Source organism: Ambystoma mexicanum, chromosome 9, assembly GCF_040938575.1.
Source record: "Ambystoma mexicanum isolate Mex_15411 chromosome 9, UKY_AmexF1_1, whole genome shotgun sequence".
In the NCBI taxonomy this organism is placed as follows: Eukaryota; Metazoa; Chordata; class Amphibia; order Caudata; family Ambystomatidae; genus Ambystoma; species Ambystoma mexicanum.
The window spans coordinates 390,271,716-390,289,042 of NC_090931.1; the positions used below are offsets into that span (position 1 = coordinate 390,271,716).

Here is a 17,327-nt window from a genome sequence, read left to right on the forward strand (position 1 = left end):
AACCGTGAACCAACTTCAGAAAGTCATCATTCCTGTTTGTCATAGTGTGTAATACTCAGATACAGAAAACACAGCATGCAGCCTTTATATGCTGCCTTGCAAAGTGCAGTGTAATTAGCCACATTCTCGTCACAGAATCCCGACCACCAGCTGTAGGATATGACTATGGGCTGCAGTGCTGTATTGACAAATAAATGAGTCACACATTTTACATAACAATAAAAAATATTGGTTTATTTTCTATAAATGATATGATAAGTCATTTATAACGCGCCTGTACACAAGTGTTTCTAGGCGCCACAAGACAAGGAAGGGGAAGACAGAGGGGAACAAAAAAACAATCTTTCTAGGCCTTGTGTCATTCAGATCGTGCAAGGGGAAGGAAGAGAAGTGCTACAGGGAGGGGAAAAAAGGGCAGTGCAAAGCAAAGCTCAAGTAAGTGCCGCCGGGGTGGCCGGTTCTAAGTAAGTGCAGGAGGCAGGGAACTGTAGGGTTGCAGATACAGTCCCTAGTGCGCGGTAGCCCTGGAGACAGTGCAAGGGGCTACTTGTCGTGCAGGGGGCTACTGGTTGTGCTGAAGCCTGGTCCCCATAAGGTTCAGAGGGAGGCCATGTAACCAGTTAGTGCAGCAGACAAGAACATCAGCAGGGGAGAGGGAGAGAAAGCAGAAGCGAAAAGGAAGATCTTGAGTTGCTTCGGGAACCTCAGGTGGTCCTTCTGAAGTTCGAGAGGGGCAGGGAGGCTATTCTAGAAGGAAGCATCAGCTGAGGAGAGAGATCTACCCCCCACTCTCTGTCTGGAGAAGCATCTAACCCCGAGAGAGTTGGGGGTGGATGAGCAGAAGGCTCACGAAGGAAAGTGCTTAGGGAGAGAGAGTTGGATGTGGTGTGCTCCGCGGCCCCAGAAAGCCTTGTATTAATATTGGACACATACAAAACAATCCAGAGGTTTTCAGTAAAATATATTATTTTGTTTCATTTTACAATTTTTGCTTTCTAGTTCTCTGAGAAGTTCCTCGAAGTCCGTGATGTACCATTTTGCGTTCTCCTTGACGTGCTGTCTTATCACATTGCCACCAAATCCAATGAACCCATCCTACAGAGCAAGACACAAGGAAATGCTATATTAACAAATACATTGTTGCTTTTTATAATAGCCCTATACCTCATACAAGGCCTATAATGGGTGTGTTACCCTGTATTGTCTAACCAAGTTATTAGTATCGTCTCATCATATACCAGACAATTATTAGTTCAGCTTTTGACATGTTTCAATTCAGCATAATATACCTCGGAAAAATAATCTGGTAGAAAGAAAAGTCGGAATAATGGCAAAAAAGCTTTGGATTTCTGTAAAGGGAAATAAATGTCAAAGAAGCACTTCAAGAAAGATATTGTTTCCGCTCCCTCATTAATAGGTAATGTTTTTAGGATTTGTGGAAAGCATTTTGATTGATGTAGCCCCATTCAATTATATATTGCTTGAAGAATAAAATAAACAAGACATTTGAAATATATGGTATTAAAATATATGAGGTAGTATGTCTTACTTGGAATAATATTTTAGCTCTGATATATTTTTTTAAAATAGCCATGTTTGCATTAATATTGGACACATGTTATATATCAATTCTGAATATGTTAATGCTTCATGCATCAAATTCAATGGCGTTGGGTAAGATTTTCATAGCAATGATAAATATTCCTGACCCGTGTCAACCCCAGAACTTTTAGCTTTACTGGTGGATTATTTTTCCTTATAGCTCAGTGAGTGGGAACCTTTTTCCACACTCGCAGTCTTTTACTCTTTTTATGGGTGTCATTTTCAAGACTCTCCATAGTGCCTTTTTCATTTTATCCTCTTTCACAACCTTTGGCACATACTGCCTATTGTTGCTGGGTTGCCCTTGGGGCTCCCCCTTTTAACTTTCTCTGCCTTACATTGCGAGAACTACAGTTCCCAAGGGTAGAAAGGATCTTTGGATCCATTTTACATTTTATTAGGTGAAACCAGTACCCCCACCTTATGTGGAGTGTTGGGGATATACCATGTATCCCCTTTTTTCCTTTTAACTGTAACATTTATTTTACAGGGACACGCCTACCTTTAATGGCTGGTGGCAGTGAACCTTTTAACACATTTGGTGCACCTTTACCGCAGGCTGTTTTCACAGCTGCAGTAAAGGCACCCATGGGTGACCATTTTACCAACATGGCCCGGTCTTCTTTTTTCTCCATCTCAGTGTTCCTTGTCCTTTCTTGTCCCTTCCCCTAACATCCAGGGTGTGAAATTCCTTTGTGCTAACTTTATGTTTGGCGGGAAACCTCGGTGAAGCCCGCTCAGGCTCCTGTGTGTCTGTGAATGCATGAAGCGAGGGAAGAGTCCAAAACTTTGCAGCCCTTTGTCTTCCAGCCTGACTGAGAATCCAGTTCATCTGAGCGGGTGGCTGTCCTGAAAGGACTGCCAATCCCCCAAGTTTGAATGTTGCATGTCTGTTTGATTGGCTGGGTTCCTGCATAAAAGTTTGATCCTGGAAGCTGAAGATTTAGTCGATCACTGGAACGGAAACCAAAGAGGATGATGAAGAAAACATCACTGAGATGATTTCCAGTGACCAGAGAGCCTGCTGCGTAACCAGAGCCTGCTGTTACCCTTCCTTCCAATAGACCTGGGAACTCCGAAAACGATGACTCTGACCCAGAGCCTGGTGAGACCCCCTAGACTCAAGAAGACCTGCATTGTGAGCCATCCCACGTCATGCTGCGACCTTGCGGAGCTGCAATAACCTGGAACCTTGAGCCATCGTGCAGTCCGCAGTCTTCCAAAATCCGAATCTTGCTGTAACTTTGGTGGGATCCTGCTGGAACTCCAGAGGCACGGATCGAGTCTTAAAAGTCCCCTTAACAGAGTGCTGGGACTTTTAAACAACCAGAATCCGATCGATCATCGATATTCTGTTTTTTCTTGCTCCTGAAAAGGGCCCCAAAATCCACAAAGCCATATCTAGCCGTGAAGCAACTCTTTCCTGAAGCCTTCCCAGTTGATCCTTGCCCATCCAGCTTCCCGTCTGTCTACATGACAAGGAATACAGCGCCTGGGTTTTTGGCTACAGATCCTGAAGTCCCTCCTATTTTCTTTTTTTTTAATTTTATTGTTATTTGGTTAACAAGTAACTTTTAACAAACACAATGAATAGAAATACATTCAATAATTCATTTAAAAGATACATTAAAAGAAAATGTATTTTACAATCAGAAAAACAGAAAATAGACTGCGCTTACAGCATAGTCTAAATGCACTTGTTAACCAAAGTCCCTTCTATGGCACCCTCTTCTTCTGTGCTGAGTCAAACATGCAAATAACATCTTGTTTAGAGCCTTCCCTGTGATCCCCGCTGCAAAAGTCCTTCCAGAGTCTTGTCTTCTATCTTCTTGGTAAAGGAATTAAATGACTAGGTTTTTGGCTGCAGATACTGAAGTCTTCTTGCTGGAGCTCTTCTCCCATGATAAGGTACTGTATTGGCTGGGTTATTTACTTACCTAAGCCTGAGTGATTCCTGTGTATTCTTGGGGTGCTGCTGTGCTTGGGAGGCCACCCATCCAGTTCACCCATGCCACTTGCATGAATTCTACTAGGGTGACTGCTCTGAAGCCCCTGGACCCTCAACTAACTTTTAAAGTGAACTACTTACTTGTTTGCCCAGTCTTCCCATGGAACTCTGACTTTACCTGCAACTGAATCTGGTCTCAACCTGCCTACTGCTGGCTCCTAGACCACTAGGGCCCTCTTCTGCCTCTGGGTGAACTCATGTCACAGAATTGGGAAGGGCTGGATAATTTAAGGGGTCTGCCTTGAAAAGTGAATCAAGTGTTGAAAAGTGTACTTACTTGTAAATGAGTTAGTTGGTAACTGTAGCCCTGAGAGTGAACAGTTACAAAAGTTCTTCCCTATCTTGAAAGTATTCTGCCACTTGTAAAAGTGTATGCAATGTTCTTACTTACTTTAGATATGTTTTGCCATGCTGAAAAGTATATATAGGATTTACTTACCTTGAATAAGCTGTGTGCCTTCTTAAATAAGTATTCTCAAAGGAACAAGTTACTTACCTGTAACTATTGCTCTCCAGCATGGGTCTGGCATGGATTCACATGCTCATGAATATTCCCCATCATTAGGCTAGGAATCCTCAGTAAAAGAAAAAAAAGTTTCACTTTCACTTACAAACTGTATTTATCCTCTAAACCAATCACTAAACTCTGGGTCATACTGCCCCCAGCCAATGGCTGCCCCATCCCTAAACCCCTCCTCTGGCAGCCATCTTCAGATTTGGTAGCACGTACAGTGGCGGTATGACCAAGAAGAGCCGCAGAGGGACAGGAGGGAGGGTTCGCATGTGATTCCATGACAGACCCATGCTGGAGAACAATAGTTACAGGTAAGTAACTTGTTCCTTCTCCAGCATGGGGTCTGGAGGTAAATAACGTGTTCCTTCTCCAGCATGGGGTCTGGCATGGATTCACATGCTCATGAATAAAGAATACATAGCAGTACAACATTACACAACCACGGGAGGTGGCAAGGCTCAACAGAAGCAATTACTGTTACCTCTTGAACAGGCTCCCTTTCAAGCGAACCGGTTACGAAGTACCGCTTGGCCAACCCTTGACTCCTCTCTGGAATCCCTGTCGATGCAGTAGAATCTTGTGAAGGTGTGCGTGTACCACCACGTAGTATCCTTGCAGATGTCCAGCAGGGGCACACCAGACAGTAATGCACTCATCGCAGCGATCGCTCTGGTGCAATGGGCTCTCGGACGGCTGGGCAGCGGTCAGTTTGCCAAATTATGACAATATGTGATACAGCCGGAGAGCCACCTGGAGATAGAAGCCTTGGACAAGGCCTTCCCATAGTTCATAGGACCAAGGTTCATGAATAGTTGAGATGTTTTCCGGAAACTCCTCGTGCATGCCACATAGAACTTCAAAGCACAAGCCACATCCAGCGAGGGCAAAGTCTTTTCAGCCAGCGATGAAGGTTTCGGAAAGAACACAGACAACACCAAAGGCTCATCGAGGTGGAATTCCGACAGAACCTTTGGCATGAAGGAGGGGTGTGTCCACAGCACCACCCTTGTGTTGTGAAAAGTCAGATAAGGATCTTTGCAGGATAGGGCCTGGATCGCACCTACCCTGCTGGCAGAGGTGATGGCCACGAAGAAAGCTGTTTTCCATGAGCCTCGTCAGAACCACGTTGAGTTCCCACGCCGGGGCAGGCGCTTTCATCGGCGGGAACGATCGAAATAGTTCTTTGAGGAACTCCTTGACGAGACAGTGGGACCAAAGAGGTTCGTCCTGGAGACCTGGAGTAGCGGGAGATAGCCGCCAGATGCACCTTGATAGGGGCGTGCACCAGCGCCGCCTTGGCCAAGATTAGGTACGGAAGAATCTGCAGGGCTGTGACCCTCAGAGGATTAATCTTCTGCGCCCGGCACCATATAGCGAAATGCTTCCACTTGTGCCTGTAGCACTTAAGAGTTGACAACGCTCTGGCCCTGGCAAGGACCTCCCTGCAGTCTGCCGGCAACCAGGGGTAGATTGGGAAACAAAAGAGGCCCTGGAAAGCATTTTCAAAGTGGCTGAATATTACACATTTTCACCAAGCCCAACCATTTCCTATGAGAAAATGTGGAAATACCACACTAAAGAGGCCCAGGGTGCAGAGGCGTACGGAGAAATCTCCAGAGTTCCCTAAAGGCCAATCCACCCCTGCCGGCAACTCGTACCCTCCAAACTCTGAGGCTGCAGGAGCCAATCCCTCAGATTCAGTGACCCTGGGTCGTGATGCAGTATTACACCTCCGTCTCTGGTGAGTGAATCCGCAACCACTGGCAGCTTGACCGGGGGTGACGTTGATAGGCTAAGAAGGTCCGGGTACCAAATCTGCCTCGGCCACGGCAGGGCGATGAGAATCATCTTGCATCGGTACTGTTTGAGTTGATTGATGACTCGCAGCAGGAGAGGCAACGGAGGGAACGCGTACAGGAACAGGCCTTCCCACAGGAAGGAAAACACATCCCCCATGCTCCTCAGCTGGTGGATGCCCCACTTGAGGAAGAGGCGGCCCACTTGATCCTGTCAAAGTTCCCACTCGTGGAAAGAGCGCATCTCCCTGCTGAGGGGGGGTCGGCGATGGAGTTCTTGACTCCAGCCAGGTGAAAAGGGATGAGGAACATCTCTTGGGTAACGGCCCAGTGCCACAAGTCCTGCGCCTCTCTAGATAGCGCTGGGGATCTGGTGCCCCCCTGCTTCCTGATGAAGAACATCATGGTGGTGTTGTCTGTGAAGACCCTCACCACTTTGCCCTTGAGGGATGGAAGGAATGACTTGAGGGCCTATAAAACTGCCCGCAGCACCAGGATACTGATGTGGAGATCCCTCTCCTCTGGCAGCCACATGCCTCTGCCGTGGAGACATCTGGTGTGGGTTCCCCAGCCCTCCAGGCAAGCGTCCGCGGTGACCGTCACTTGGTACGGGTGGCACTGAAGTCCTGTGCCCAGGGCGATGTTGGAGCATGCGACCCACCACATTACCACTCAACGGAACTCCTGCCTGCAAAGCTTCCAGACACCTGGATCCAGCGAGCGTCGAGGAACTCCTGTAGGGGTCGCATCCACAACCTGCAGAGTTGGAGCAGCGACTTGATGGTCTGCACTGCAGCGATCTTCAGTGCCAACAGCTGCTGCACTTTGCCTAGAAGGGACGCTATCCTCGCTTCTGAGGGAGCCGCCAGGCAGGAGACCGTGTTGAGCTTGGCCCCCAGGAACAGTGTCTTCTGCGATGGTATCAAGCAGGACTCTGAATAGTTGACGGAGAACCCCAGATCTGTCAGCAGCCAGACGGTCCTTTCTGTGTGTTCGACGGCTACTTCCCTTGACTTGGACCGGATGAACCAGTTGTCGAGGTACGGGTACACGTGTAGCCCCTGTAGATGCAAATGGGCCGCCACTGGTGCCAGGCACTTTGTAAACACTCTCGGCGCTGACTTCAGTCCAAAGAGGAGGGCATTGAATTTTTAGTGCCATCCCTGTACTACGAAGCGCAGGAACTTCCGATGCTTCTCATTAATGGGGACGTGGAAGTATGCGTCCTCCAGATCCAGCGACATCAAGAAGTCTCCTTCCTCCAGTTGGCTGAGCACATGCTCCAACGTGATCATCCTAAATTTTTGGGACTTAAGGTATTTGTTGAGATGACGTAGGTCTAGAATGGGCCTCCTGCCCCGGTCTTCTTCTTTACCAAGAAGTATCTGGGCCCCGTAGTCGCTTTGGAACCTGCTCTATCGCCCCTTTTCTTAACATGACCCGTACTTCCTGCAGGAGCTGAGGAATGTGCTGCTCCTGCCAGGCCACCGGAGGTATCCGCGGACACTTCTGCTGGAACTCTAGAGTGTGTCCGTGGGCAAGAGCGTCCAGCACCCATCGGTCAGTGAAGATCTTCTTCCACTCGCTGACGAAGCCCGTCAGCCGGCCTCCCACCGGGGTGCATGGGTGGGGGCCGACGTCTTGGCATGTTCAATCTTGTTTCGGGCCTGCCACCTTGGAAGCAATGACGCCTGCCACCTCCATCGAAAGCCTTGGAACGGCCTCTAAGGCCTCCTGGGTCGTGTACCGGAAGGATTGACGGTATGAAGAGGACCATTCACCGAAATCTTTCGACCATCTGCCATACTTTCTGCCAGAGGCCTAAAAGGATGGGCGGTGTTGTTGCAGAGTGCCCAGAGCACGGGCCGTCTCTGTGTCAGTCTTAATGACCTGCAACAACCCGTTGACGGCCTTCCCAAAGAGGTTGTTCCCATCGAAGGGCAAGTCCAGCAACCTCCTCTGAATTTCCTGATGGAAGTTGGTGGCTTTCAGCCAGCCACAAAGACAGAGGCAGACATTGTTCCCCATATGTCAGATCCCTGTTGTCCGCAACATCCAGTGCCACCGTGATGGCATGGTCTGATGCCACCTCCGCCTCTTAGAGGATGGAAAACGCCTCGACCTGCTTGTCGTCGGTTAGGAAGGCTGCGAACGTTGGCACTTGGGTGCGTACTCCGGCACCAGGTACTTTTTCTCCAGTCTATCCCTTTTGGCTGGGGCTGTGGTTGGATTTCTCATCAAAGCTAGGCCCTCCTCCCAAACGTCTTCAAGGAGAGGCACCGACAAGATGGTCTTCCTCTTGACCTTGCGCCGTTGGTATAGGAAACCTTCCTTCCTGGTCTCTTCTGGTGTCAGTTGTAAGAGTTTGGATGCTCTGGCGACCATGGCATGGAACAATCCCACCTCGTCCGGGGGAGAAGACCTTGGCTGCAGCCATGTCGATGTCCGTGTCCATCGTCGCTGTGTCCGTCCCCATGTCCCTAGGGGGGGGGGGGGCACGTGTGGAGGTTGATGCAGCAGCAAAGGGTGCTGCTTCCTCTTTTTCACCGGAGGCTGGTCCGGAGCCACCAGTATTGTCTGCATCCTTTTCTGAATCTCCGACACCAGGGTGTGTAGGGTCGAAAGAATTTCGAACGACACATCCCTCTGAGGGGTTGGGGTGCTAGGCCTACTGGGCCCTACGCCGTCATCAGTATTTCTGCCGTCGCCATCTCTGTTGACGCAGACAGCGGACAACGTCCCCCACATCCTCCTGGACCGTGTGCACAGACACCTGGTCCACCTCGTCCGAGGAAGAAACATCCATGTCCTGGAGTACGGTTGTGGCCTCCATCCCCCCTTTTTTGCATCCTGAGGTCTCTGCTCCGGGCATACGGATGGCATCCTCTTCTCTGATGGCCTCTCCACCGCCTTGGCCGAGGCCTCCCGTCTCGGGGGTAGGGACACTCTGGGAATTGCCGGGGCTGGGTCAGCACCCTTGGCCTTCGAGAGGGCGTCCGCCACCAACTTGATCGTCAACACTTACATCACCCTGCATCGCCTGGGCCTTTTGGGACAGGTCATCTGGCTTTTCCTGCGCGTTCATCTTCTCTGGCTTTTCCAGTGCTTTAATCTTCTCTGGCTTTTCCAGCAGCTTCGCTGGGTTAGCCGATTTCCTCTTCGAGGAGAAACAACTGGAGCGATGGCTGGAGATGGAGGTAGATGGAGAAGATGAGCGTGCCCCGCCCATCGCGGGAAATGCTTGTGCAGTGACCCCGACAGAAACTGACTCGCAGTGCTTGGCCTGGTCTTGGGCCCCACGGATGGAGTGCCCTCAAAAGGACTTAGAAACCTACTCCTCGGACATGCTGGTCCAGGGAGAGGCATGCCTCTGCTTGCCGCACGGGCAGAGGCCTTGGCACTGAGCAACATCGCCAGCCTACTCAGGCAATCCTTCATGGTCCGTTTGGAGAACCCGAGGCAGATTTCACAATCCACATGGAGACAGTAGAGGCACTGGAGGTGTTTGTCCTCCACAAACACACTCCACAGTCTGCAACCGGAGCAGAGCTTGAAAAGGGAACTCCCCTCTCTCTTCTCTTCTGACATGGTCCAGAGTGCAGAGCAGGCCCGATGGCCTTCTAGAATCTTCGCTGAAACCTCGACAATCCCCGCTTGTCGGCCTAAGGAGGCAAAAGAGCACACAGGCTCAATTTGAACAAAAATAGAACTTTTATATAGAAAAAAGCATGAACATGTAGAACAGCTCACGGAGCTAAACGTGAGGACTCCCAACGCTTGAAGGTGCAGTAAAATTCTGAAGATGGCTGCCAGAGGAGGGGTTTAGGGAGAGGGCAGTCACCGGCTCGGGCCAGTATGACCCAGAGTTCAGTGATTGGTTTAGAGTAGAAATACAGTTTGTAAGTGAAAGTGAAAGTGAAACTGTTTTTTCTTTTACCGAAGATTCCTTGCCTGATGATGTGGAATATTCATGAGCATGTGAATCCATGCCAGACCCCAGGCTGGAGAAGTCTTGCTTTCCTTACAAACTGTCTCGCCATTCTAACAGAAAGGAGATCGTTGGTTCATTTACTCTTCTGTGAATTGGATCCCCCTGTTCGTAAAAGTAATGCTATTGGTTTCACCTTATTACTCCTGTTAGGATAATTGTATTGACATCCCCAATTGGATCTTGCTTCCCCCAACTTGCTGTTAGCATGTACAAGATAAGTCTACTTAGGTTATACTTACCTTTCAGGTTGCCGTGGTAACTCCTTACAAACGTATGGAGGTTTTACTTACCTTGTGTTAGCTGTGTGCCTTCCAAAAATAATTTGATAGGGTTTTGCATTCCTTAGTGTGTGTACTGAAAAGCAACTGTAATTGAATATTACAACCCAAGGTCAAACAGTAATCCTGAATCAGAGTTATAGGTTTTTACTGTTCCTGGAATAATTGTGGCACTATTCTGAAAAGTATATTGTCCGGTTGTGTCAGAGGGGCTCGCGGGTAGAGACGTGCCCACAAAGCCGAAGAGAGAAAAGTACATAAGAAGCAGGAGTACAAGGAGTTCTGCAGACAAGAAAGGATAGGCAACAAAGGCAGTAAAACGGAAAGGGGCACAGAGTACAAGTAAAACAAACACGTTAGGTTCCCTCTTGGGGTGAATGCAGAATGGAGGAAGAGTTTCCCACAGAACCAGGGAAACTCCAGCCTTCTGAGCTGGTTACTATTACAGGGTCCCACTCTGAATGCTCATGGAAAGGAGCAGCAGCAGTGGGTGTCTGTGTCTGTACCATAAGGCACAAACAAGGTAACAATACAAACAAAGACTGAAGCCTGTACGGGTCCAGCAGGAACTGAACAATGACTGCCTCCTGAACCAGGAACCAGTACATCATTAACAATGGAACAAGGTACAATACTGAAATGCGACAAAGGAAAGGGGGCAGAGATTGCCTGCTGGAACCCCAGCAGCCAAACTCTGAACAAAGCAAATACACAAGGCACAGGTGAAGACAAGAACTGTAACAGAAATATCCAGGGAAAAAAGGAAGTCAAAGTGAGCACGGTTCGGGACAGAGAACCAGAAGAAAGAAGAAACACAAGAAAATTAGCATCTAAGTGCAGGGGTAAGGGGTCTGGAAACTGCCAACTGGTAACAAGGAACAGTAACTCTGGACTGGAATAACAAGGATAGGACTGCAGAGAGAAAACAAGGAAACTGTAGCTCTGAAGTGGGATAACAAGGGCAGGACTGAAGACGGATAACAGGGAAACTGTAGCTCTGAAGGGGAATAGCCAGGGCAGGACTGAAGACTGATAAGACGAAAACTGTAGCTCTGAAGTGGGATAAAAAGGGCTAGACAGACGACTGATAACAAGGAAACTGTAGCTTGGACGTGGGATTACAAGGGCAGGACTGAAGACTGATAACAACTGGTTCTTGAAACAACTGTAGACAAGAGCCTCCCTAGTCAGACACCTGCTCATGTCCACCCAAGTTTGCCCGGGAACCAAAGGAGATTTTTGTAGCTCAGACAACTCAGGCTGTCCCCTACACAGTGAATACATTTCAGGCCACAATAGTAGGGGCCATGAGCAATATAAGACTTGGATTTGTTAACACTCTGTAAAATGGCCTAATGGAATAGCAAACTGAAGAAGGCTTAAGCAAATGGGCAGTGAAGGCTGGCACTCCATTGTGCCGGTCATGTGGCACAGCGAGTAGAACGCTCGCTTTGACATCCGTGCAGAGCTTGCTAATGCAGGTTCGAATCCCGGCAGGGCCAAACGCAGCCTTTCATCCTTCCGAGGTCGATAAATGAGCACCACACACCGTGGGTAATAATAAGCAGTGCTCAGATACCTGAGGGTATATAAATGCGAAATTATTATTCAGCCTGCCCACCCCAGATCAGATCCTCTGAATCTCATGTCCTACAGCACGTTCCTCGCTGCCTTTTTTGACCCCAATATAGGGATTGATAACTTTGTAGCTCTGGCAGATGCTAGATGTGTGAAAGTCCCACCTCTCCATCCATAGAGGCTGGTGGCAAGCAGTCACAAAAAAGGCATCATATGTATGGTGCCATAGTAACCAAGCTTATAAAAGTACACAATGATAATAAAATTGAAGGTGGCCTTTTTGTTGATACAAGAGGTACTATAGCAAGAGTGTGTGAGAAGTGGGTGAACAGACAGAATGTGGGCACTACAACCAGCATTAAATACACAGATTATGGATTATGAATGTGTTCTCTAGACTAGCATTGATAATGATTTCTGAGCCCAATTACCCAATCAAATAGAATAATGAAGGTCTGGGAGCTGTGATCCAAATATTCCCTAAATGGCATAAAATGTTCATGCATTCTGAAATAATGGTATCCTCTGCCCTAGAAGAAAACTTTTAACTAGGGGACATTGTGTTTCCCCCTGCCCACCCCTAGCCCTGTGAGCCTGATTATAAGGTGTGGAGAAAGAGGAGAGGTGTAATATGAAACAGAGTTGTACACCAGAAGATCGGAATGGGGTGTAAAACTGGATAGAAGTCGGATATAAAAAAAGTTGTCATATCCAAAAAGGATCTATCCCATCTAGCCGCCTAGGACATCTTTCTAGATTTTACCGCAAAACATTTTTAGGTGAGGGCCAGCCCCACATACCCTAGGATCCAGCACCCTCCACCCCCCGCCTCTACCCCACAACCCCCTCCCTTTCAATGTCTCTCTGCCCAACCCACATTTACTGCGTTAAAAACTGGTTATGGCCCATGAGGACGACAGATGCGCACCCAAATATACTCTTGGAGAAATATCTGAACACAACACAACACAAAGCTACACAACCACTCACAACTAGGTGAGAACTTGTGCCTAGAGCTGCAAGAAGTGGATCCAGTACTTCTGGGCTCACTATGAATATCGACACCCTCCCTCCTAAGGAAAGAAAGCACATTATTGTAAGATGAGCAACCTTATGTTTGCATGACTTACAGCAGGCGGACAAGCTTCCATGTCAGTGGCACCATCTCCAATCATAACTATCTTCTTAAAACGAAATCTCTCTTTTAATAGGCCTATGACCTTGCCTTTTCCACCCGATTCAGCGGTTAGCTGTGTCTCGTCAAAGCCTGCATATTCACCTGCAAAAAGAAGAGAGAAATAGTCACCTGGAAAGCTACGTATAAACCCCCACAAACAAACTCTCCAGGTGTAGGCTTACAGAAGATGTAGGATGGTTGCAGCGTTGACACGGACCTAAAGCTGAGCAAAGGATACAACAGTGTCAGACTTCCTCGTGCGGAAATCTAAAGGACTGCTAATTGAAGGGGGCCTTGGAAAGGCCAGTGCGGCTCAGTAGGGCACATGACAGGCGGCGCCTGATATGTGATTGACTCAGCAGCCCAGCGCTTGCTGGCTCTACCTCTATTGACCAGTCCATCTCATTTGATGATCACAACTTTGAATGAGGAATTGTAACTTTAAGTCTTAGTTCTCCCCTTAAACACTGTAATCACACTTTGGAAAAAATATATATCACGTTGTGTCTTGGTTACATCTTTGAAAATTGTCAGTGCTTACTAAGGAAAGCTGCTCCACTGGTTGTGCATTGTGGTAGGTTGCAAGATGGCATCAAGGGATAGACAGCCAATCTGGTAAAAGTCCCTTTATCTCTTGATAGCCTGCCTGGATTTTCTGTTGCACGATTTCAAGCACAAGGTTATACAGTGGTATATATGTTCCTCTCTGGGATTAGCGAGATACAGATGCTACTGCATGAAGCTTTTGTTCATAAAACGCCATCCGTTCTTCTCGTCTTCTCGCACACTTTCAAGCCACATGCATGAAGAGAAGTCAGACATGGAATGGTTCCCAACAGGTCTTTCCTAGGGTTATAAGGTCAAGTGAAAACAATCCTCTTTGGGGCCAAAAATGTCCATGCAAGTAGCTAAAATGTCATCAGGATAAATGTGCCGAAAACATACATTAATGTCTGTCGGGGAGGCTCAATAAAAATCAAACACAATAGTTCTTTCAGTTGTTATTAGGGTGGCTTCATGTCCCAAAAGAAGCATACAAGGATTTCGAGAATTACTGTCTCTGGTTATCTCCTTGTCTCAGTCTCTGCTCTGGTAATCTCCTTGGTGCTGTTCTTGTGCAGATAGCATAGGGTGGGCAGGTCTCCTTCCAGATCTCAAGTCTGTACTGAAGCCTGATGGCCATTCTGTGGTTTGTATCAAGCTAGAACGGGTATAAAATAAATGGTCCTGAGCCACTGAAAGATACTAGAGGTCGCCCTAATAACTTTATAAAGTCCCCTCTAGGCCTCTCAACACTTTCCAGGGGACCGGTTTCCATATCCTTCCAACCCAGTCTCTCATCTCCTCCTTGACATTCCTACACAAGCTCATACCTGCAGACCTTCTCTTGCTCATGCACTTCATCGATGCTTTTCTTTGGGCTCATTCCACCAACCAACCCAGGCTCCCTCTTGCATCTCCTCTCAGTCGCCTCCTCCTCCTCCCACTCTTCTATTCTCCCCTAATCTTGTTCTGCTCCTCACCTCTCTAACTCCTCGTGATCCTCTGTTACCTCTCCTCTCTGGTCAATCTCTTTAATCATCGTCCCATTATTCACAACCTTCTCTTTAGGCACCTCTTCTTCAAGCACCACTATATAGGGCTGGTTCCTTCACACCCTCCTCTGTGGTGCTTCTCACCACCTCTTTCTTAACTTCCTTCACCCCCTCCTCCTCTAAAGAGATCTTTGTAAACAGAGCTAATTTCACAACCTTTGTCTTTCCACTTCTCTCAGCAGCCTCCTGGTTCTCTCTTTCCCAAACCTCTCAGGTCTCTATCTCCAGCTTCCTGGGACTTCCTATTCCCTCACCCTAAGCTTCTTTCTCTGCCCAGCCCCCCGGGGTTATGTATCCCCAGCCTCCAGGATGGATCAATCTCTTGCTCTCACTCTCTCTCTTCTGGTTCCTCCTCTGCTCACCGATCCTTCACCCATCCCCCTTTGTCTTTCTCTAGAGGCCTCTGGGTATTTCCTTCTCCAGGCCCCTGGATCATTCTCCCCCCAGGCTCCTGGGTGTCTCTTTTGGCCTCCTGTTTCCTGCTCCATGTATACTGGAGCAGGAGACATCTGCACTTTTCACCAGAAGTTTCCAAATGAGCTGCTTCCTAAGACTGCTACAGCCTTCTACACAGACCCTTCCTTTTACAGGGCCTTAACTCAGGCTCCTAGCCTTTTTCTGGACTACAGTGATTCAGGTGTGTCTCCTTATTTAGCTGGTATAGAGAATGCTTGATGGTTCCTACCATGGGGATGGCTTTTAGTTTTGTGTGAAACTTGGGGTTGGTTACTCCCATCCCAGGGGAACTTCGCTTAGTGAGAACTCTCTTAGCCCAACGGGGGGTGGAAGGTATGGGTGAGGGAGGGGGGGTTGTGCATGCACGCATGTGTGCATGTGCATATTGTGAGGTGGCTGGTTTACTCCTCAGGTTTATTGTCTTAGTTCTGGTCCTGCCCTTTCCCCTGTGGTTTTGGATATAATTTCTTTAATTGTGAGAGGTGAGTGGAGCTTCCAGGTGCTACTGACTCTGCAGGACCATCCTTCATGGATTCCCTTGAAGGCATAGAAGCTTCTAAGGCAGCAACGTAACAAGCGTCTGCCCTCATCATATGGCATGTTGGGAGTAACCATGCAATTCTCACAACACCATCCCCGCGCCTATTATCTCCTGGCCTGAAGTTGTGGCCAGCCTCCTTGGAAATACCACCATCTCTTTGTAAGGACAGTCAGTGGAATGCATCACAGTCCCCATTATTTTGCTGTCCCTTCGTCAATTTGGTCAACCAGAAAAACAGAAAATCGTGCAGGGAAATGGGACACAACATGGAACGATTGTTGCTTCTAATGTTACTAGGTCATGAATTCCATTAAGTTGGACCAAAAACAGTAGGAACTTCCAGCTCAAATAAGTGATCACTGATTTGAATATATCTGGTCAGCCTGATGTAATATGTCATTGACTGTACTTTGTTGTAACATAGCTCAAACATCACTTCTCACATTGGAATGACGTAAACCGGTAACCTGAAATAGGAACAGGAAAAGACCAAGCAATGACACACGTGACACTTTAGGTTCCGATTCTTATATTGGGCCTCATTACAAGTTTCGAGGTGTGGGAAAAAATGGCAGTAATTCTGTTACCGCCACTTTCCCTGCACTGCCTAACTACAGGCTTGGTGGTGGGGTGGCCGTATTTAGCTGCCGGTAAATCCAGCACCCCACCACCAAAAAAACAGTACCAGTAATACTAGCAATTCGCCCCATGGAGTCCTATGGGACCCCATGGAAGGGGAAATGACTGCTGCTGCCAGGACTTGGAATATGCTGGTAATTGCGGCCTTCCAAGTGCCGGTAACGGTATTACAGTTTGCTGGTATTCCACTGCATTAGCCAGTGGGATACCAGCAAACACATGATGAAGTTCATTGTCTTAATTGGCTGGTTTTCTTTGAGGAAAGGATTGGAAACATGCTTATAGAATATAGAGGTTAATCTACCAATGGTAAGGAAGTTCTCTAAGCAAAACAGTGTCAAGGATGGGCCGACACAAAATGTATCATTCTCCAGTATCCATCACCTTATATGAGGATAAAAATAAGGTTCTTAACCTATCCTTTATAAGGCTTTGTTCCTCCTTAGGACGCCCTACTCAACAAAAGAATCTTCAACGATGTGGCCAACAGAAAGTTCCAAACCCTAATATTCACTAGTCCGTATCCTCCCAGCTACCCTAAGTTTAAACACAAGTGTTCTAATGTTTGGCTATAAGGATTTATTCTCAAGGTCTAATCTAAAGTGTCCAGCCCTAAACTAATAACACAATACAGATAGGTTCCCCTGGAGGGGGGGGGCCTTCCAAGGTTTATTCACAGTCTCAACTCTTCAGTAATTTTCCTGTTTTAACTAGGTTGCTGTCATGATGCCTACCCCCGGGGACCCAGACCAGGTCCAGCAACCCCGGAAGCAGGCATCAAGTTATTTTGGGCAAGCCCAAAAACCCCTGCTAGGGGCTGTTTGGGTGCGGTCCTGGCGCCTATGGCGCCAGGCTCATATGGAGAGTCAGTCCTGGCGCCTATGGGCGCCAGGCTCATAGAGTAGAATTTACCTGATGCAGACCATGCTGCAAGCTTACCTGATGCAGACCATGCTGCAAGAGCTCCAAGCCAAATGAGGCTTGGAAGGGACTATTTTACCTAGGGACTATTTTTTTACTCGGGCGTGGCTGGGAAGCCTACCCACAAATTCCCACCCGGGTGTTATGAATACCTCAGAGACGGACCAATTGGCCCAATTACTGGGGGAATTGAGGGCTGAAGTGCATTCCGCCCGTCAAGAAACCAATGCT

The 17,327-nt window shown here is 47.9% G+C and overlaps 1 protein-coding gene across 1 annotated transcript in view; it reads right to left on the minus strand.

The window, feature by feature from the left end:
- Positions 1 to 206: 206 nt before the first annotated feature.
- PSPH (phosphoserine phosphatase) overlaps positions 207 to 17,327 on the minus strand; it is a 253,002-nt gene continuing 235,881 nt past the window's right edge. Inside the window, exons 5-6 of the mRNA XM_069614877.1 lie at positions 12,898 to 13,046; positions 207 to 1,095 (exon numbers count right to left, since the gene is read on the minus strand). Of these exons, the coding sequence (XP_069470978.1) occupies positions 952 to 1,095; positions 12,898 to 13,046 (293 nt within the window). The 3' untranslated portion in view covers positions 207 to 951. The remainder of the gene's footprint in view (positions 1,096 to 12,897; positions 13,047 to 17,327) is intronic.